General features: G+C 47.0%; 2 protein-coding genes across 2 annotated transcripts; both read left to right on the plus strand.

Moving 5' to 3' along the window:
* The first annotated feature begins 3,391 nt into the window (after positions 1–3,391).
* On the plus strand, positions 3,392–14,692 carry LOC103088275 (mast cell protease 3-like). Its single transcript, XM_007471836.1, is given in 7 exon segments — positions 3,392–3,501; positions 12,983–13,073; positions 13,075–13,130; positions 13,610–13,745; positions 13,940–14,157; positions 14,159–14,195; positions 14,531–14,692. Coding segments are annotated over 7 exon segments (810 nt in total).
* A 3,252-nt stretch (positions 14,693–17,944) lies between these two features.
* Positions 17,945–20,841, plus strand: LOC103088543 (granzyme H). Its single transcript, XM_007471837.1, has 5 exons — positions 17,945–17,998; positions 19,073–19,233; positions 19,657–19,792; positions 19,994–20,251; positions 20,665–20,841. Exons 1-5 carry the CDS (start codon positions 17,945–17,947, stop codon positions 20,839–20,841), a joined length of 786 nt encoding a protein of 261 aa, XP_007471899.1.
* The last annotated feature ends 1,151 nt before the right edge of the window (positions 20,842–21,992 follow it).

The raw sequence follows: 21,992 nt of genomic DNA on the forward strand, positions 1-21,992 counted from the left end.
TCTCAGCTGAGCAGGAAGGGCTGGCTTCTCGTTTACTCATTGACCCTTCTTCATAGGCACCCACTCTATGTTTCGAAAGCCAACGACAAAATTTTGCAGTCTTCTGCTTCCACCTCTTCCCCCTCCCGCCATCTCTTCCCATAAACCCCATGCAAAGCTGTTACCCAGGTCCTGCATATCCACACCTGTCTTTCAGGGCCTGCTCTCCTGCCAGGGCTGAAGCTGAGCACCGTCAGGAGAAAACATGAACCTCTCTGGTCCTGGGGCTCAGGGTGAGCTTCTTGGCTCCTTGCCCTGTGTTACATGGCGGAGAGGAGGGGATCACACTATGGGTCCTGGACACCAAGCAGGCACAGCCTGGGGCTGCAGCTCCAGGACAGAGCCCCACCACTGGGGAGGGGAGGTGCCTTCCTGAGCAGACGTTCCTCTCCCACAGCCAGGGAAGCCGGCGCAGAGCAGGGGTGGGTCTCGTGAGAAGCTCCTCACTCTCACCTAGGCTGAGTGTCCTCCCAGCCCTCCTCGGAGCTCACGGACCAGCTCTGCCTCCAGTCCCCAGGCTGCCTGTTGTCCATCCCTCACCACCACGAGTTCTCAGAGTCCACTGACTCCTGTCCCCTCCAGACCACACTGATCTGAGCTGACCCCTTCCTCATATCCTTCCCACCCAGGACACCCTGAGCACCCTGGGGTTCCAGCAGGGCATCACCACTGCGATGCCAACCCAGCTCATGCCCTGGCAGAGAGGGGTATCAGAGGGACCAGGCCTGTGCTGGCAACAGGCAGGGCCCATGAGGGATGTCTCTCCAGAACCCTTGGCCCCATCTCTCTCCTGGGCAGGGCCAGCTCAATTCCCACATGCAGCCCAGTGCCCCCAATGTGTTCAGGGTCCACTGGCCACCTGGTCACTCAGTAACCTGAGTCCCTTTCAGCCTGTCCCTTTAGTCACTGCTGGCCTCTAGGCTGAGATTCCCTGTTGATCACCTGGGACCTTTTGAGTTAGAAAGGGCTCCTGTCTTTAGCAGGACTGAAAAGCACAATGTTTTTCATCAGTCAACACACGCACTGATTGAGCACCTACTAATTGCCAGACATTGGGGTTATACAGTGGACATAAGATAGGTGTAACAGTGAAGAGCCAAATCTGACTACATGTTGGATCTGTTTCTTTTACTTTAACCTTTGCTTTCCGTTGCTTTTGTTCACTAAAAGGATACTGTCTATACACAATGGCCTGCCTCAGGGAACCCTGCCTTTCTGCCTGAATGTTAAACGAAAGTGCCTTTGTTCAGGGAAACATCCTGACCCTGTCCACCTTTGGATGGCTGCAAGAAAGAAGAAATTGGACTTCCCTGGTGGCACAGTGGTTAAGAATCCTTCTGCCAATGCAGGAGACACAGGTTCTAGCCCTGGTCCAGGAAGATCCCACATGCCGCGGAGCAACTAAGCCCGTGCACCACAACTACTGAGCCTGTGCTCTAGAGCCTGCAAGCCACAACTACTGAGCCCACGTGCCACAACTACTGAAGCCCGTGCACCTAGAGCCCATGCTCCACAACAAGAGAAGCCACCGCAATGAGAAGCCCGTGCACCACAACGAAGAGTAGCCCCGTTCGCCGCAACTAGAGAAAGCCTGCGCGCAGCAACGAAGACCCAATGCAGCCAAAAATGAATGAATGAATGAAAATAAATAAACAAACAAACAAATAAATAAATAATAAATTTATTTTTTTAAAAAAGAAAGAAGAAATTAACACATCCCCTCCCGAAGGCTGGCCATTCCAGGGGACATTTGTCAGTCTTATGGCCTTTTTACCTTACTTCCTCATCTCCTCTCCCACCTCTATTCTATAAAAGAAATTGGCATCCAAACCAAGATAAGATGGTTAGTTTTGAGACTTTAGTCGGCCATCGTCTCGGTCTGCCAGCTTTGCGAATAAAGTCCTATACCTTGCCTCAATACCTCGTCTCTGATTTATTGGCCCATCATGCAGCAAGCAGAGCGCACGTGGACTCGGTAATACGGGTTCTGTCATCTGAGCGCGGGTGGAACTGACAGTGTTGACTTTCATCTGAATCTTTTATCTCCCTTCCCACCTTCACATGATTCCACCTGAGGGGCCTAGATCTCTTTATCCCTGTGGGAAGTCCACAGGGATAAAGCATTTGTGTTTATTTTTATTGCTGGTTACACTCTGTAGAAGTGCTATTACATGTGACTCTAGAACAAGTCATTTGTTTTCTAGATGTGAAGATCCCGCTCTGCTCACGGGAGCATCCTTGTCCCCTAGGGGAGAGGGTAGCAGGGAGGGAGGAAGAAGGAACAAGGGCAACCTTATTTCTTTTACTCTGAAGGTAGCAGGTAGGAATGTCATTGCACACATTCAGGTGGCAGGAAAAACCTTATGAAGTATTTGTTTGAAGGCAATCAGAATCTGAGTCTATACACTCATCCTGTTGGATGGACCAAAATCATGATCCCTGTCATGTCTGCAAGCTCCTGCCTGTGCAGATGAAACTGGAATCAGGGAGGCCCATGTGGTCTGGACAAATGGAGAAGCATCTCTGCTCTTCAGGCCATCACGGTTGCTGCTGCATCCATACAGTCCAAGATGACCTAGACTTTTCAGACTTAGGAAGGAAAGGCTTGGAGGCCACATGTAGAGTATGTGATTTTTTGCTGAGCAAGGATCTCCCTGTGCTGGGCTCACCTCGCCAGACACTCCTAGCAGCCATCTATCCAAGGTCTTGCACTGCTATGCAGCACTGCCTGGGAGGTGAGCGTCAGTTCTAACTCTGTGATGGTGCCATCCTGCCCCCAAAACACACCATGCTCCTCTGCACCATGGGGTCAATACTCTGGGATCACGTAACCCTCAAAAGCATGCCGTTTCCCATTTTTGTGCACAAAGCGGGCAGCAGCGTAATCTCCTAGTGACCTGGGCACTTTTACAAAGGAAGAGCAGTGATGTCACACAGCTTCTGATTTAGAGCTGAAAAAAACCCTAAGACATACCTGGCTCCTTGATTGAAAAAGACAAAAAGGAAAATATAGAAACAAAAATCCACAGCATTTTAAAAAGTTGCCCAGCCACATGCATGTTCAGCTCAAGTATTACATTTATTTTGAGGAAATGGTTTTATGATTTAAAACAGGTTTAAGAATCTTTGTTGCAGACCCTCATTCTCCTTTGAGTGATGAGGGAGACAAAGTCCCAGGAGGCTGTAGTGACCGACTGGAGGCACCATAGAGTTAGGACAGAGCCTGGACTGAGCCAGGCTCCCTGACAGCCAAGCCAGCAAGAGGCCTTCCATGTTTTCTAACCCCTGCCCTTGTGATGACTTCCTGGCATCCCTGGACAAGACATGAGCCTCTGCTCAGACACTTACCTCCATGGAGAGCAAGCCTCTGGGCCCCCGTGGCAGCCATTCTCTGACAAGTATTCAAAACACCTTCCTGGTGAGCTGGTCTGTCTGCTCATGGGCACACTTGGATGGAGGCAGGTAAGTACCTGAAACATGCTGATTCCTTCAAATCTTCTTGTCCTTTGAAGTATCCTCTGTCCCCCACCTTCAAGGAAACAATTCTTGCCTTGCTTAAGCAAGATCTCTGTAATGGAAATAAAAAATGAAATGCAGTAAAACATCTCCACAATGACCTCTAACGAAATGCCTCTACTCACCAAGACCCTCTCCCATCACCCCTCCTGCCCTCCAGACCCACAAGAAAACTCAGGTCCCAGTGTGGTTGGAGAGAGAACTGCCAAGCCAGCTCTGGGGCGAGAGACCTAAAGGGATGCAAGTTCTTGCTAATTTCTCTTGGGAATGTGCATTGGAACAGGGATGTCTCTGCCTTCCCTGCCCATGACCATACTTCTGCCAATAGCACTCACTGTGGACTTGCAGAACTTCCAGGGTTTATTTCCTGTCTTGGTATCCCACACAATACCCTTTTGGCCAACAAACACATTTCACTATGAAAAAAGTTCAGCAAATTTTCCTTTCTTTCCAGAGGCATATTGCTAGACTACATTTCTTATTCAGAGTCAAGAGGCTCAATGATCCTGTGTTAATCAGGTAAGACAAAGGAAATCACATCTAAGCATGTAATAGTCAAGTTAATGAAAATCAAAGATAAAGAGAAGCAGTTGACCATAGGCAGAGGGGAAAAGAAGTTACATTACTTGAGGGGAAACAAGAATCACAACACGCTTCTTGTCAGAAATAATGGAAGTCAGAAGGCAGGGAAATAACATTTTTAAATGATTGAAAGAAAAAAATAGGCAACCTATTTCTGGAATTCAACCTAGAATTCTATGTCCAGTGAAAATATTGTTCAAAAATGAAGACAAAATAAAGACATTTTCAGAAAAACAAAGGTAAGAGAATTTGTTGCCATCAGACCTGCACTGTAAGAAATACTAAAAGAAGTCTTCAGGCTGAAGGGAGATGATTCCCCCATTTGCAAGCAGGAAGGGAAAAACAAAAATAAAAGTGTAAAATGTGGACTCAAGATGGTGAAGTAGGAAGACCCCGAGCTCACCTGCCCCCAAGAACACATCAAAACTACAACTACATATAGAGCAACTGTTGCTGAGAATAACAGGAAGAGTAGCAGAATAGCTCTTCTACAACCAAGGCTATTAAAGCACACATACACACACACAGGGAGTCTGGGAAGAGCAGGAGATGATATCTAGGCAAGACCTTTATCCCTAGTTATGACCCATAAAATGGGGATGTCACAGACTCAGGGATCCTCACTTGAAGAGAGGGGGTTTGAGCTTCATATTAGGCACCCCAGCCCTGGGGTCTGACACTGAAAAGGTGAGACCCATTAGCTGGTTTAAAAATCATTGGGCTTACTGGAGAGCTCTCCCTAGACTCCATTTTTTTTTTTTTTTTTTTGCAGTGCGCAGGCCTCTCACTGTTGCAGCCTCTCCCATTGCGGAGCACAGGCTCTGGACGCGCAGTCTCAGCGGCCATGGCTCACGGGCCCAGCCGCTCTGCGGCATGTAGGATCTTCCCAGACCAGGGCACGAACCCGTGTCCCCTGCATCGGCAGGCGGACTCTCAACCACTGTGCCACCAGGGAAGCCCTAGACTCCACTCTTGAAGAGTGCACAGACTTGCTCCCAGTCCCCGCACCAAGGCAGCATACTGAAAACTGCCCGTGTTTTTTTTTTTTTAAGAAAAAAAGGAGGAGAACCCAAATAAATAAGAAATGAAATAGGTGAGGCTACAAGTGATACCACAGAAATACGAACAATCATAAGAGAATACTGCAAAAAAGTTATATGCCAACAAATTGGACAACCTAGAAGAAATGGATGAATTCCTAGAGACATACAATCTTCCAAGACTGAATCAGGAAGAAATAGATCATCTGAACAGGCTGATAACTAGAACTGAAATTGATTCAGAAATCAAAAATCTCCCAGTGAACAGAAGTCCGGGACCAGACAGCTTGACAAGGGAATTCTACCAAACATTTAAAGAGTTAACACCTATCCTCCTCAACTATTCCAAAATAATGAAGAGGGAACACTCACAAACATTCCATGAGGATAACATTACTCTGATACTGAAACCATACAAATACAAAAGAAGAAAGAAAGAAAGAAAGAGAGAGAGAGAGAGAGAGAGAGAGAGAGAGAGAGAAAGAAAGAAAGAGAAAGAAAAAGAAAGAAGGAAAGAGAGGGAAAGAAAGAGAAAGAAAGAAAGGAAGGAAGAAAGAAAGAGAGAAAGAAAGAAAGAGAGAGAGAGAGAGAGAGAGAAGGAAGGAAGGAAGGAAGGGAGAGAGGGAGGGAGGGAGGAAGGAAGGAAAGAAGGAAGGAAGGAAGGAAGGAAGAAAATACAAAAAAAAATCCCTGACCTACATAGATGCAAAAATCCTCAATAAAATATTAACAAACCAACTTCAACAATACATTAAAAGGATCATACACCAGGGCTTCCCTGGTGGCGCAGTGCTTGAGAGTCCGCCTGCCGATGCAGGAGACGCGGGTTCGTGCCCCGCTTCGGGAGGATCCCGCATGCCGCGGAGCGGCTGGGCCCGTGAGCCATGGTTACTGAGCCTGCGTGTCCGGGGCCTGTGCTCCGCAACTGGAGAGGCCAACAGCAGTGAGAGGCCCGTGTACAGCAAAAAAAAAAAAAAAAAAAAAAATTTTAAAAAAGTAAAAAAAAAAAAAAACTGGCCAAGGATCATACCAAGACCAAGTGGGATTTATTCAAGGGACAGATGGATGGTTCCTTATCTTCAAATCAATCAACCCAACACCACATTAACAAAACAAAGAATAAAAATCATATGATCATCTCAATAGATGCAGATAAAGCATTTGACAAAATTCAACATCGATTCATGATAAAAACTCTCAACAAAGTTGGTATAGAGAGAACATATCTCAACATAATAAAGGCCATTTATGACAAACCCACAGCTCATCATATTAAACAATGAAAAGCTGAAATCTTTTCCTCTAAGATCAGGAACAAGACAAAAAGGCCCACACTCACAATTTCTATTTAACATAGTATTGGAAGTCCTAGCCACAACAATCAGACAAGAAAAAGAAATAAAAGTATCCAAATAGGAATGAAAGAAGTAAAATTGTCACTATTTGCAGATGACCTCATATTATATATAGAAAACTCAAACGACTCCACCAAAAACAAAAAAAACTATTAGAAGTAATAAATGAATTCAGTAAAGTTGCAGGATACAAGATGAATATATGGAAATCTGTTGTTTTTTTATATACTAGTAATGAACTCTCAGAAATAGAAAGAAAAAATCCCAATTACAACCCATCAAAATAAATAAAATACCTATGAATAAATTTACTCAAAAAGGTGAAAGATCTGTACTCTAAAAACTATAAAACATTGATTGAAGGAAGTTGAACAAATAAATGGAAAGATATCACATGTTCAGAGATTGAAAGAATTAATATTATTAAAATGAGATATGACCCAAAGTAATCTACAGATTTAATGCAATCCCTATAAAAATACCCATGCCATTTTTCAGAACTAGAACAAATGATACTAAAATTCATATGCAAAAACAAAGGATCCCAAATAGCCAAAGAAATGCTGAGGAAAAAAACAAAACTAGAGGTATCATCCCCCCGACTTCATACTGTACCATAAAGCTACCATAATCAAAACAGTATGAAATTGGCACAAAAACAGACACAAAGATTAATGGAACGGAATAGAGAGCCCAGAAATGAACACATGTACATAAGGTCAATAAATATACCACAAAGAAGGCAAGATAATACAATGGAGAAAAGTCTCTTCAATAAGTGGTGTCAGGAAAACTGGACAGCTACATGTGAAAGAGTAAAATTAGAACATTTTCTCACACCATATACAAAAATAAACTCAAAATTTATTAAAGACCTTAAACCATTAAATTCTCAGAAGAAAACATAGGCAGTACACTCTTCGGCATAGGTCTCAGCAATATATTGGGGTTTTTTGGATATTTCTCCTCAGACAAGGGAAACAAAAGCAAAAAGAAACAAATGGGACCTAATTAAACTTAAAAGCTTTTGCACAGCAAAGGAAACCATCAACAAAACCAAAAGGCAACCTACTGAATAAGAGAAAGTATTTGCAAGTGATATGTCTGATAAGCAATTAATATCTAAAATATAAAAAGAACTCACACAACTCATTATCAAAAAAAAAAATAAACCCAATTGAAAAATAGGCAGGGCACAGGGAACTATACTCAATATCCTGTGACAAATCATAATGGAAAAGAATATGAAAAGAATATATATATATGTATAACTGAATCACTTTGATGTGCAGCAGAAATTAACACAACATTGTAAATCAACTATACTTCAATTAAAAAAATGTTTTTAATGGGCAGTCATCTGATAGACATTTTTCCAAAGAAGATATGCAAATGGCCAACAGATACATGAAAAGATGTTCAACATCACTAATCATCAGGTAAATGCAAATCAAAATCATAGTGAGATATCACCTCACACTTCTCAGAATGGTTATTGTCAAAAAGACAAGAAATAACAAATGCTAGCAAGGATGTGTTGAAAAGAAAAAACTGGTATCCTGTTGGTGGGAATATAAATTGGTATAGCCACTATAGAAAACAGTACTAAGGTTCCTCAGATACTTAAAAATAGAACTACCATGTGATTCAGCAATTCCACTCCTGCGTATATATCTGAAGAAAACAAAAAAAACTAGTTCAAAAAGTTATACCAATGTTCACAGAAGCCAAGCTATGGAATCAATCTCAGTGTCCATCAACAGATGAATGCATAGAGAAGATGTGGCGTATATATATGCACAATAGAATATACTCAGCCATAAAATAAACAATGAAATTTACCATTTGCAACAACATGGATGGACCTGGAGGGTATTATGTTTAGTGAAATAAATCAGATAAATACTGTACATTTTCACTTACACGTGGAATCTAGAATATAAAACAAATGAACGAATGTAATAAAACACAAACAGACTCATAGATACAGAGAAAAAAGCTAGTGGTTACCAGAGGGGAGGGGGTAATGGGAGAAAGAAGATAGAGGAAGGAGACTAAGAGGTACAAACCACTAGGTATAAAATAAATAAGATACAAGGATGTAATGTACAACACAGGGAATATAGCCAATATTTTATAATAACTTTATGGTCAGTATAAACTGTAAAAATACGGACACCTGAAACTAATATAATATTGTAAATCAACTATACTCTAATTTTTAAAAAGTGACCAAGTGGAAATGTATTTATATCAATTTCTTACATGGATTATTGACTTTAAGGCAAAAAATGCTTTAGTATTTATGGCATATAGTGGTGAAATGTATGACAAAAAGAACTCAGAGGGTGAGAAGGAAGACAAATGAAAATATATCATTACAATGTTCACATATGAAGTGATATAGCATGAATTCAAGGTTGCCTGTAATATGTGAAGGAGGCATATTGTAATCCTAGAGTAATAGCTAAAATAATATATAGATATATAACTAAAAGCCAATAAAGAAGACAAAATGAGATACAACAAAATATAGCAGGAAAAGTAGGGCAAAAGAACAAAGAATAAATCACATTAATAGAAATCAGATAGCAATACGATATTCTTCAATCCAACCCTATCAGTAGCTGCATTAAATATAACTAGATTAAATACTCCAAAGGACACAGATTGTTAGTCTGGATAAAAATGCAAGACTCAACTTTGTGCTGTTTAATGAGAAACATCTTAAATATAAAGACATGGATAGGAGGAAAGTAAACTTATGGGGGAAAAAAAGATGTATCCTGCAACACCAATTTAAAAAAAGCCTTACCCATGGTATATGCTGTTTAACTTTAGAACTTTTGGCCATCTGATCGGTGAGATAGAGTAAAATAATTATTTTCTCTTTTTCCTTTTCTTATTTCTATTTATCTGAATAAGAGTGAAGTTGAGACTCTTTATTATTTTTTACATTTATTTTACTGTGAACGCTCAGGTCTTTTGCCCATTCTATCAGGTTTTTGGTCTGTTTCTTTTGGATTTAGAGATCTTTGAATATTAGATTAGCTCCTTAATTGTGACATAGGTTGCAATAATTCTTTACAAGTTTGCTGCATGTAATTTGAATTTTCTAACACTCTTCTTTGATATACAAACTTTAAAATTTATTTTTTCAAATCATAATTTATCAGTCTTTCTTTTAAAGTGTATGAATTTAGAGTCATTGCTAGAGAGGCTTTCTCCACTCTCACTTTCTAAAAGACTTTACCCATGTTTATTTCTAGGCAATATACGGTTTTATTTTGTGTATTTCAGTATACAAATATCTTACCTATTTGGACTTTATTCTGGTGGTTTCCGTAAGATACTGCTCCAACTTAATCTCTTAACAAATGACTATCCAGTTGTTCCTAAATCATTTATTAAAAGTCCATCTTTTCCCTTATGATTTGAATTGCTACTTTATTATAAACTTCATTTCCATATATACTTGTGAATGTTTCTGAATTTTTCGATTGTGTTTCACTAGTCTCTCTCTCCGTTCATGATACAACACCACACTATTTTTCGGAAAGAATTTTTATAGGCGTTCTTAAGATCTGATAGGCTAACCCTCTGTCGTACTATTCCTTTTTCTTTTTAACAATTTCCCTAGTGATTCTTTCATGCTTATTTTCCACACAAATTTTAGAAACAATCTAGACCTTGTGTAACACCAAGTGAAAAAATTGGGTGGGTTTTTTAAAATCACATCATGTATATTATTTTTATAATCACATTTATATATTAGCTTTGGGAAAAGCAGTACCTTTTTGGTGTAGATCTGTCATATGTGAGAACTAAGAATATCTTGCTGTTTCTAAAGTCTGTTTCTGTGTTTTTCAGAAGTTCTTTAACATTTTGCACAAATAGGTTTTTCACAATTCTGGTTAAGGTTTTCCTAAGCCCCTCATCTTTTTTTGCTGCTACTCTAACAGATTTTCTTCCCAATTATATCTTCAAAGTGGTTATTATTTGTATATATGAAAGGTACAGATTTCCTTTTAATTTTGAAATAATCTTCAGCTTATAGAAAAGTTGCCATTGCAATACAAAAACTTTTGTCTTCCAGACCCATTTGCGAGTAAAGTTACTGACATCATGCTCCATCAACTTCTCAAATACTTTATAGAGTGTAATCCCTACAAACAAGGACACTCTTACATAACCACAGTCCTACAATCAAACCCAGGGAATTAACATTGATGCCACCAATACCATCTAATCCTCAGACAGTGAGAAACCTGGCTCATTAGCTTAATATGTTGACTTATTTGATTAATCCCCACAGAGATTTATATAACAGATCTCTCACTCATCTTCTCCAAGTGCCTCCCCTGCTCCCCCCACCCAGGTTCTGGCAATCCACATCAGGCAGCCCCTTCATACCCATGCCCACCTCACCCTATTTATCCTGCTCTGACAACATCCCGCCAGACTTCCCCCGCTCTCCACCGCCCCGACTCCATGAAGGCCTTTAAATCTCCCTTGAGCTCCGATACCACCTAATAGCCAGTCCCTGTTTGAACACCCTCTTCAACAGACTTGGGCATCCACTCCCTGCCTCACATGTATTATAATTACTCATCCAGGCTGCCCAGTGCAGGGTGTCTGAGCCCACGTAGGGAGTGTGTCCACACAGGAGAGAGGCCTGGAGTGGGCACATTCCCACCCCACGCAGGCTTGGCTTGGACACCACGCTCTCATTTACTGTGGCTCCCCTGCCAGAATCCCTACTGAAAGTGTGCTTTGTTTCCTTAAGGTTTTTTTGCTTTTTAAGAGACTTGGGATCAAGATATTTAGAACCAACAATGTTTTCAATTCCATGACTCTCTCCTTCTTTTCCATTATGGGGACATGATCAGGATAATTTGTTTAGCAAATGGTACAGGGACATCAGAATGCAATTCTCTGGATAGTGGTGTGGGTATTCTGCTCTGGCTCCCTGGCATCCATTCTCACTTCACATGGTATCAGTAATTCATTAAAAAGAGTAACGCTGGGGACAGGCAAACTTCTTCCATTCCCAGTGCATGTGGGTTGGACAGAGCAGACCCCAACCTATCCAAAGGCACTGACCTAGGCTTAGACGGATCAGTGGTTTCAATGGCTCCGACTAACTCTCCAGACCCCTAAAGCAGTGTGGCAGATTCTGCTTTGCTATGACTGCCGTTGTGTATCTCCCATCCCACACGCTCTCCTTACGTGACAGCAACACTCCTCCTGCTGGGAGGTGGGGTCTATGACCCTTCCTTTTTAATCTGGTGGGGGCTCTTGATTGCTTCAGTTAGTGGAATATGGTAGAATAGGTGCTTCTGCCTGGCTCATTCTTTTTTTAGCAGATGCTCATTCTGGGGAAGCCCACCACTGTGTTGCGAGGGAGCCAAACAATCCCATGAACTGAGACTACTTGAGGGGACCTTGTGAAGAGAAACCAACAGGCCCAGTGAACAGCAAGCACTAACCACTGGGTAGGTGTGAGCGAGCCTTCAGATGACTCAGCTTCCAGGATTCAAGCCTCCCTGACACCAAGGGGAACAGAGGGATGCTATCCACACTGTACCCTGACCAAAATGTAGATTCATGGGTAAAAGCAACATCGCTGCTGTTCTTAAACCACTCAGTTCTTTATAACTGGAATAAGCTCTCTTCAGCATCACTCTCACACCATTCTGTCCATCCCATACCAAGGATCTCACCATCCTTGTCTGATCATGACGGCTTGTCTCCTCCACCAGGAGCAAGAGATGTTATACCCAATGTTTCCCACAGTCTCACACAAAAAGAGGCCTCAATACACAATCACCCTGGTGATCTAAAGAGAACCACAAAAATTAAGATGTTCTTGAATCTATCATCATGAGACCCAGGTTGCTAGGGCTCAGGGACCTGCTATTGGCTGATACAACATCTCCAACTACCCCTACTTGGAGCTGCCTTTCTTGTTTTCTGCTGCTGTGGTGGCGCTGAGCCGAGAGCTACGGGTCCTTCCGTGGTGATTGGTAGTTCATGCTCCACTCAGACCCCAGGACTTGATCAGACAGAGCTGTGAGACTTTCAGAGAAACCTCATTTGATAAAGGTCACAACACCAGAGGGGACCCCCAGGGTTAAAGGACCAGAAGGAAGCAGCGGCAACTCAGATCTGGGCAGCCTTCCTGGAGAGATGCTCCTGCTGGCCCTTCCTCTGTCCCCCAGTGGGGAGGCAGGTAAGTGACTGTCCCCACCGTCAGAGGTCCAGTCCCATCCTGCACTGGAGCAACCCTGCTCAGGTGCTACACTCATACATATCCTGGTCCTGGTCCATCTCCAGGAACTTTCTGAACTCTGGTCAAATTCCCTCAAAGACCAGCAAATCTGCTCCCATCTCCCCTCTCCAGGCTTTGGCTCCATGAGCACAGCAGGCAGACTGCAATCTTTCTTTCAGGCAAAATCATCGGGGCCATGAGGCCAAGCCTCACTCTCATCCCTACGTGGCGTTTCTTGAGTACCATGCTTCAGAGAAAAGTTTCATCTGTGGGGGGTCTCCTTGTGCGTGAGGACTTCATGCCGACAGCAGCTCACTGCTGGGGAAGGTGAGGAGCAACACCTGGGCCCCTTCCCCTCTGTAGACCCCTCACAGGGAACCCTCTTCTCAGGGGCTGCAGACCTGGGCCACCAAGTAACATAGGAGAGCTCTTCAGAGGACAGGTGAGCTTTGGGGAGAGAGGAACAGGTCAATGCGAGTGGCCCGTGGAGAGAAGGGACTGATCAAAGGTGGGATGGAAGGAAGCTGAGGTTGCACCCTGGAGTCCAGAGTGCAGATGTGAGAAATTCCTGGTTTTCCTTAGAGACAGTCAAGCTCTGTGCAGGACTGAACGCCCTAAGTGGACTCCAGGAACTTGCACCCAGCCTGGGCTGCCAGGAAGCAGGCAGCACAGAGATGCTCAGCCCCAGGTCCCATACCTAGAACTTTCTCCCCTCCAGTCCTGCCTTGTCCCAAGCTGTACTCTTTCCTCACGGCTCCTGGCCTGTATTTCCTGTGACTCCACCTCCCTCTCTGCTCTCGGGGCAGCTCAATCAACGTCACCCTGAGGGACCACAACATCTACCAGCAGGAGAGGACCCAGCAGGTCATCCCAGTGAGAAGAGCCATCCCCCACCCAGGCTATGATCATAATAAGTGGGTCAACGCTATCATGTTACTGCAGGTAGGGCACGTGGCCACACTGGTTCTTGCACACTTTCATACCGGGGTTTTGAATCCCCCATGACCTCATTCCTGTCCCTCCTTCCAGTACGACCCCTTCAGTTGTCCCAGGGCAGTGAGGAAGGCAACCCCATAACTGTCCCTGAGGCCTCTGTGGGCCAAAAGTAGGTTAGAATGCCTTTCCTCTGCCTTCAGCTGAGGAGGAAGGCCTACCTGACCGCCGCTGTGAGCCCCATCAGGCTGCCCTGGAGGAGGGAGCTGGTGAAGCCAGGGTTGGCGTGCAGTGTGGCCGGCTGGGGGCACCTGGGCGTGAACAATCCCGTGGCAGAGAAACTGCGGGAGGTAGACCTTGAAGTCCAAAGGGATGAGGAATGCATTTCTCACTACCAAGATTACAACACCACTACCCAGATACGTAGGGAACCCAAGAAAGAGGAAGGGTTCTATTTTGGTGAGATCCCCAGCGTTATCCATGCAAAGCCCTGGGCACAGCCAAGCTGTGAGGGTCCGGGGCAGTGGGAACTAATCATATCGCTGTGTCCCCAGCCTTTTCTCCTATCCAGTCTCTGTCCTGTCTCCCTGGGGGCATGGAGACTGTCCCACCACCACATATGGGCAGAGGCCTCCTTGGGGAGGAGAAGGGGAGATTGTCAAGGCCAGGCTGAATCCTCAGGACCAACAGCCCCTGATATCAGCCAGGGCCCCCAACAGAGACCACCCACCCTGGGGCGGCACAGAGGACCACACCTGAAGATCCGGCTCAGCCCTTCCTCTCTCTGCCCACAGGGCGCCTCTGGGGGCCCCCTTGCGTGTAACGGCATGGCCCAGGGCATTGTCTCCTTTGGAGAAGAGAATGGGACACCTCCAAAGGTCTACACCAGAGTCTCGAGCTTTCTGTACTGGATCCAAAAAACAATGAGCTACTATAAACTGCAGGGACCAGACTAACGTGCCCCTGGGATGGATCCCTCCATCTCCTCTGGGGTAGAGGTCAGAATGGCACTGGGCCGAAAGGGGGTGAAGGGGGGACTGCCTGGAACTTAATAAACTTTCATCTCTTGAGCAGAAATCATTGATTCCTATTTTATTCATTCAAGCACATTCGTTAGGCACCTACTGTGTCTGGCAACCATCCGTTCACATTTCTGATCTGTTACGGGCATCCCCCTCCAACACACCACCCACCCTTCCAACTCTAGAATAAAAATTCCTGTTGCACTGACAGCCAGCTCCCTCCAGTCCCTCGTCCCCAGTGCCAGCTCCCCCTGCCAGGCTGACCATGGGCTCCATCAGAAAAGGGAGACACCTCCTCAGGAGAACACGACCCTCTTCTCAAGGACCCTCTTATAGCATCCATATGCCCTCCTCCTAACCCACACCCACTCCCCTGCCCCACCCTATCCCAGTGCCAATGTGGCAACATAGGAGAATCCAGATTTGGAAGGAGGACCACCTGAGAAGCTCTGGGGTTGAGGGGGGCACTTCTCAACCCCAGAAACAGAAATGTGGGGAGGCTTTAGAAATGTGTAGTGCTCCCCATGCAGAGTTCCCTCTCCACATCAGAGCAGCCAGAGCTCCGAAGGCTGAGAGAGTTTCAGGAGGGTCTTCAATATTCCCAGGACCAGCTCAAGTGTCTGTCGCAGCTCTGTCCTGGAGTCCTGAGCCCAGGACCCTGTGCAACCCTCTGGTGAGGGAGTCACATCCTCCCTCAGCCCAAAGTGACCTTGAAGGCGCTCTTCCATCTTTTTTTTTTTTTTTTTTTTTGTGGTACGCGGGCCTCTCACTGCTGTGGCCTCTCCCGTTGTGGAGCACAGGCTCCAGACGCGCAGGCTCAGCGGCCATGGCTCACGGGCCCAGCCACTCCGCGGCATGTGGGATCTTCCCGGACCGGGGCACGAACCCGTGTCCCCTGCATTGGCAGGCGGACTCCCAGCCAGTGTGCCTCCTGGGAAGCCCTCAGCTCTTCCATCTTGGCCTGAGCCAGCGTCTCTTCAACTCCCACTGTTTTCACCTATGTGTGTTTAAATACATTTATCTCCAAAGGAAACTCACTGAAATGAAAATTATTGGTTTCAAGGGTAGCCTAATGTTTCAAAGGTGTCTATAGCCCCTATTTTATTGAGTAAATATTTTCTTCTATTTTTCAACAATCTCTGAAATTTTTTTTTTTTTTTTTGTGCGGTACGCGGGCCTCTCACTGTTGTGGCCTCTCCCGTTGCGGAGCGCAGGCTCCGGACGCGCAGGCTCAGCGGCCATGGCTCACGGGCCCAGCCGCTCCGCGGCATGTGGGATCTTCCCGGACCGGGGCACGAACCCGTGTCTCCTGCATCGGCAGGCGGACTCTCAACCACTGCGCCACCAGGGAAGCCCCTGAATTGTTAATATCAGAAAAGCAACCTCATTTTTAAAACATGCAGCTTAGAGATGGCTGGGCTGAAGAGAAGAACTGGTTGGCTGAATGTCTGCATGGTGAGTGAGCTTCATCTCTGGCAAAATGTGTTTTGGGTATAAAAGTAACATATATTCATCATAGAAACTAACATATTCATCATAGAAAGACAATTAAATACAGAACATATAAGTAAGAAAATTAAAATTACCGAGAATTCCACCATCCCAAGATAATCATCATTCATGCTTAAGCATGTTTCCTTCCCCTCTTTTTCTATAAGTCCATAGAATGCTGTTTCTTCAACTGACTTGGGGTTGGGTTGCTGAGAACTCCTCATGCCTTCCCTGCCATCACTCTTCCTTCTGTCCTCATACTGGTGAGAGTGGTGGGATCATCTGCAAATGTTTAGAATTACTATGCCCAGGGCCATCAGAGACGTGGTTCTCTGGACAGAGAATACTTAGTGGGTAGTTATTATTAGGATGACCAGCATCCATTTCCCCTTCAGTGCACACCAGTAAGCAGCATTTCTATAGAGGAAGCCCCTCCCCACTCACAGGCACCCTGATTTGAGTGGGACAGCCCCATCTCAGCTCGAGGGGTGCTAAACACCTCAGCACAACCCAATCAGTCACTCACTTCCAATGGACCCAGTGATGGTTTGTTTTGGTCAAGTGAATATCAAGTCCAGGAATTTTGTTCAAGATTGTGGGATAAGAAAAGCTCTCTTGGACTTACCCAGTGGCACAGTGGTTAAGAATCCACCTGCCAATGCAGGGGACACGGGTTCGAGCCCTGGCCCGGGAAGATCCCACATGCTGCAGAGCAACTAAGCCTGTGCACCACACTACTGAGCCTGCACTCTAGAGCCCATGAGCCACAACTACTGAGCTCACATGCCACAACTGCTGAAGCCCATATGCCTACAGCCCGTGCTCTGCAACAATAGAAGCCACTGCAATGAGAAGCCTGCACACTGCAACAAAGAGTAGCCCCTGCTCACCACAACTAGAGAAAGCCTGGGTGCAGCAATGAAGACCCAACACAGCCAAAAGTAATTAATTAATTAATTAATTTTTAAAAAAACACACACAAAAACAAAAAACCACCAAAAAAAAAAGGAAAAGCTCTCTTTGTTGCAGAATGTTTACATTTAAAGAAGCAATTCTAAACACTTCAAAAATATGAGACTGGGATGGTGGCAACATAAGAAATGAGGTTGCTGCGTGGGGTACTTGGGTGTGTCCAGGTCTATCTGCTCCTAAAGCAAGTCCAGCCTCTACCTCACAATGGCACCAGGCAGACCCCCCTCACCATAGTCCTTGCCATCTTATTCTCTACCCACAGATTCTAGGTCTACTCCAGCTGACAGCCAGCCTCTCAGGGGCAGGAGCTGTGTCTCTCGTATTACACAATAGGACCTAGCCTATTGTGTAATTATTCAGGATTTCACCAGAATCGAAAAAGAACCAAGAGTCGAAAACTGAAGATATTCTTGATTCAGTCACTGAGGGGTTTCTGGGACCCAGCCCCTGTGCTGGCTGAACCACAGCCTTCACTTTCCTGATCTTTCTTCTGGCTTTGTGACTCAGCGGTGTGAGTACAAGTGTGGTGACAGTGTTGTTCTCACTTAACCCATGGCAGAGAACGTGGATGACCACGTGGCATGCTGACACCTGGCTCGGCGGGGGAGCACAAGTCTGGGAGGTCTGTGTGTGCACTGAGCCTGCCCTCCTTCCTTCCCCTGTGTTTTGTGTCTGGAAGGAAGAAACACCAGCAGCTCCAACCTGGGCAGAACTTCGGGGAAGATGCAGCCTCTCCTGCTCCTAATGGCCTTTCTTCTGCCCACCGGGCTGGGACTGGTGAATGACAATCCCCATTCTTGAGGCCAAAGCCCATCTCACTAAACCTACTGTAGTCCTGACCCTTCTGCCCAGCTCAACTTTCTCAACCTCAGCTCCCATCCCAAACCCGGACTAACAATTTCAATGCTGCATGGACACTCAGAAAGGATGGATGGCAGAAAGGAAGGGTGGGTCTTAGCCTCTCTCTCACCAGCAGGGAAAGTGGGTTGTGTATTTGGCAGAGGATGTGAAGCTGCAAAACACAGGTAATTAAAATCCCTCACTTCAACCCAGGAATAGGCAGCTCAAGTGAACCCACTATAGTATAGGAATTGTCAGTGGACCCAGCTTAAGAACCAACAAAATTTCTCAGGACCCTCCACCCCTCACTCCTGCCCAGGAGAGGAACCCAGGGGGTGATTGATCAGAAGTGGCTAGATGACAGCACCCAAAGCTCTCCGGGCGACTTGACTCTGCCCCAGGACCCAAACAGCTCATTTTCTGCCCCATCTCCCCCACCTCCCAGGCCCTCGGCTGCCCCACTGTCTTTGGCAGTGCCCTCCCCCCACCCCTATGGCCTTGAATCCCACCAGCACTATCCCCACCAAACCTCAGCCTATAGCTAATGGAGGCTATTCACTCTTGCAGCCAAAAAATCATTTACTGAGATCCTAGGTTGTGTTAGGCCCAAGGACATGAGGATTTTTAGAAAATCCAATTCCATAAGCTCATAGGTAATTATTAGAAAATGGCACAAATCAAGATGTTAGCAGAGGCTTAGAGGGGTCCCGGAGACTCAGCGGGAGTGAGGGCTCATCAGGGAGTCCCGTCCACGATTCTCTGGGCCTCTACCATCGGGAAGGCAGACCCACCCTCCTCCGCACATGTGCCTGATGCAGGACCTGGAGAACAAGCACTGACCCCTTTCTCAGAGGGAGATTCTGAGGCTTGAGGTTCAGAAAAGGTTATCCTGCTGCAATGAGAACCTGGGGGACTCTCCCCCGGTGTCTGCAAGGTGCTGTCAACCCACCTGACCGTCACCTCCCTGAGCCTCCATCCTGACGACACCTCTCCCATCACCCCATCTTCCAGCCTTTTCTTTCAGAGGAGATCATCGGGGGCCACGAGGCCAAGCCCCACTCCCGTCCCTACATGGTGTTTGTTCAGTTTCTGGATAAGGAGAGTTGGAAGATGTGCAGCGGCGTCCTCGTGCAAAAGGACTTTGTTCTGACGGCTGCTCACTGCAGAGGAAGGTGAGGGGCAGCAGCCAGCCTACCCCTCCTGAGACCCCGACAGGGACTCCGGCCCCTCCCCAGGGGCTGAGCCCAGGGGAGCCCCTCCCTCACCCTGAGATCGTGGTAACTCAGGACCACAAGACCTCATCAAACAAGCCATCTTAAGAGCCGCACTAGGGTGACGAAAAGCTGAGAAATGGGGCAGGTAAGTTTTGAGGTTAGAGGGTCAGAGGTGACAGCAAGAGGCAAGGCTGAGAAGTGAGGGCCCACATGGGTCAGATAAAGCATCAGTGGAGGATGAAAGGGTGCGCAGAGAATCAAAATCCAAACTCAGAGTAATTTCGCCGTATTGCCTGAGAAAGCTCTCAGGATCCCTGCCCTCATGTCATTGAGAAGCACAGGGCACAGAGTCCCCACACTCCTGCTCTGCTCTCTGTGCAGTTTAATCAATGTCACCCTGGGGGCCCACAACATCAAGAAACAGGAGAGGACCCAGCAGATGATCCCAGTGAGACGAGCCGTCCCCCACCCAGACTATAATCCTAAGAACTACTCCAATGACATCATGTTACTGCAGGCAAGGAAACCTCCCCACTCCTTCTGCCCTCCTGGGGACAGATCGTTTCCCCTCCACTACCACCTGTCCCTTTCCTCCCTCCCATCTGGCTGCCTGACCAGTCCCAGGGGCTCAGGTGAGGGGGGTGGTCAACGCAGCCTCATCATGGCACCCAAGCCCAGAGGCCATTGGCTGAGCTGGACTCTTGCCTCTTCCCCTCAGCTGGAGAGAAAGGCCAAGGGGACTGCAGCTGTGAGACCCCTCAGCCGGCCCAGGGGCAAGGTCCGGGTGAAGCCAGGAAAGGCGTGCAGTGTGGCCGGCTGGGGGCAGGTGGCCGTGGGCACTCGAACCACCACCCTGCAGGAGGCAGAGCTGACGGTGCAGGAGGATCCAATGCGCAAATCCCTCTCCCCAGGCTATTACAGCCAGGCCACCCAGATTTGCGTGGGGGACCCGAGGAAGGTGAAGACTGCCTTCAAGGTCAGGTTCCTCGCATCTAAGCACACAGGCCCCGGGGAGAGGATCTTGGGGAGGTCTGGGTAGGGGACAGGCCATAACCTCATCCTCAGCCTGAGAGCTTGGGCAGCCAGGTCCACTAATCCAAAATTTAATTCTCTCCCCTGAGTGGATCAGGGTTGGGGGTGAGGAAGGATCAGTCATCCCGTAGCTGCGTTATCACCAGAGTTTCCACGAGGATTGACAGAAAGGTAGACCTGAGTCGAGCTGCAAAGAACAGTCTGAGCCAGGCTGGACCCCAGGAGCGAGGGAGGTGACCAGGCCTCCTCTGGCCCAGATCTTCCTCACAGCCCCTGACAGAGACCACCCAGCCTGGGGTGGCAGGGAAGATAGGACTGGAAGGAGGCCCACTCAGCCCTTCCTTTCTCTACCCACAGGGTGACCCCGGCAGGCCCCTCGTGTGCAAAAACGTGGTCCAGGGTATTGTCTCCTATGGAAAAACAAACGGGACATCTCCAGGAGTCTTCACCAAGGTCTCACACTTCCTGCCCTGGATAAAGAGAACGATGAAGCGCCTCGAACAGCAGGTTGAGACTGACCTTTTTCTCTGCTGACCATCATTCTGGGGCAGCGGCAAGAATCCCATAGGGGTTAGCAGTGGGATCACAGGGCCACAATAAATGGATCTCTAGAGTGATTACGACTGAATTCCTATTTATTCATTGAACCCCCTCAAGATGCAACCACACTGCTCCAGGATGCCCTCTGCTGTCAGTTCTGGGTTTTGCTTCCCCCTTTCTCCCCAGCCCTCACTCCTCCCTAAATCCCATGCTGTCTGTATAGAGTCTCATTGATTTCTCAATCATGCCTCTTTGGTGCTTAGCCTTCTGCCAGGTCTGAGTCTAAAGTGAGGTCCATTAAAAATGACAATCTTCTCTCCCCCAAAATGGTCCCCTCTGGGCCTTAGAAATTTCTTACCTTCTCTAAGCCAACCACTGTCACCAACCCCTCTTCAGTTTGGCAGAGCAAAGAACAGGTCAGAGGAAGGAGAATAACTCCAGGGACCTAGGAGGTCAGAGGGTCATGCCATGCCACTCAGTTTCCTGTTTCCAGGGCATCTCTCTCCAGTGAGGGCAGGCTTCTCCCATAACCAGGACCGTCTAGAGTTCAGGAGGCTGAGATGTTCCCATGATGGCCCTCAGCCTCACTGGGGTCCCATTTCCCCACTCTGCCCCGGGCCCAACACAGGACTCCGTCAACCTTGCTCCCTGCCTACTGTCCCACACCAGGCCCTGTTTTCTATCTGTGTGCCCTGGCCACCAGCTCCTTTCCCTTCCAGCTCATGCTGTTTTGAGCCAGCCTCCCTCTCATCTCCCTAACAGAGCTCCCAGGGCCCCATGTGAATTCTCCTCCTTTGCCTGTCCCTCCAAACCTGACTTGCCAGCCAGTACCTGCTGCTTATCAGAGGAGCCAGTACACATCTCCCACCTGGGTGGGGCCAGCTCAGGCCCTGGATCCAACCCAGCATCCCCCAGGGGCTCAGCCACCCCCAAGGCCTGTGTAGTCACTCAGCAGCCTGAGCCCTTTTCAGCCTGGCCTGGCCTTGGATCCCTGACTCTCCCTGCTGACAACCAGATTATGGCAGACTTGTGAGCCACAGGGACCCAGGGCTGCTGGGTGGGAAAGTACCACTTTGCCGTCCATCAGTAGATCAAATGTTGACCTCTCTCTGTACCAGCACATAACAGGCTCTGTCTCTGCCATT

This window comes from Lipotes vexillifer, unplaced genomic scaffold (genome assembly GCF_000442215.2).
Source record: "Lipotes vexillifer unplaced genomic scaffold, Lipotes_vexillifer_v1.1 scaffold326, whole genome shotgun sequence".
In the NCBI taxonomy this organism is placed as follows: Eukaryota; Metazoa; Chordata; class Mammalia; order Artiodactyla; family Lipotidae; genus Lipotes; species Lipotes vexillifer.

Coding starts and splice junctions, on each gene's coding strand:
- LOC103088543 (XM_007471837.1), top strand. CDS start 17,945: ATGCAGCCTCTCCTGCTCCTAATGGCCTTTCTTCTGCCCACCGGGCTG. Junction 19,793..19,993: donor ATGACATCATGTTACTGCAG/GCAAGGAAACCT, acceptor TCTTCCCCTCAG/CTGGAGAGAAAGGCCAAGGG. Junction 20,252..20,664: donor AGGTGAAGACTGCCTTCAAG/GTCAGGTTCCTC, acceptor CTCTACCCACAG/GGTGACCCCGGCAGGCCCCT.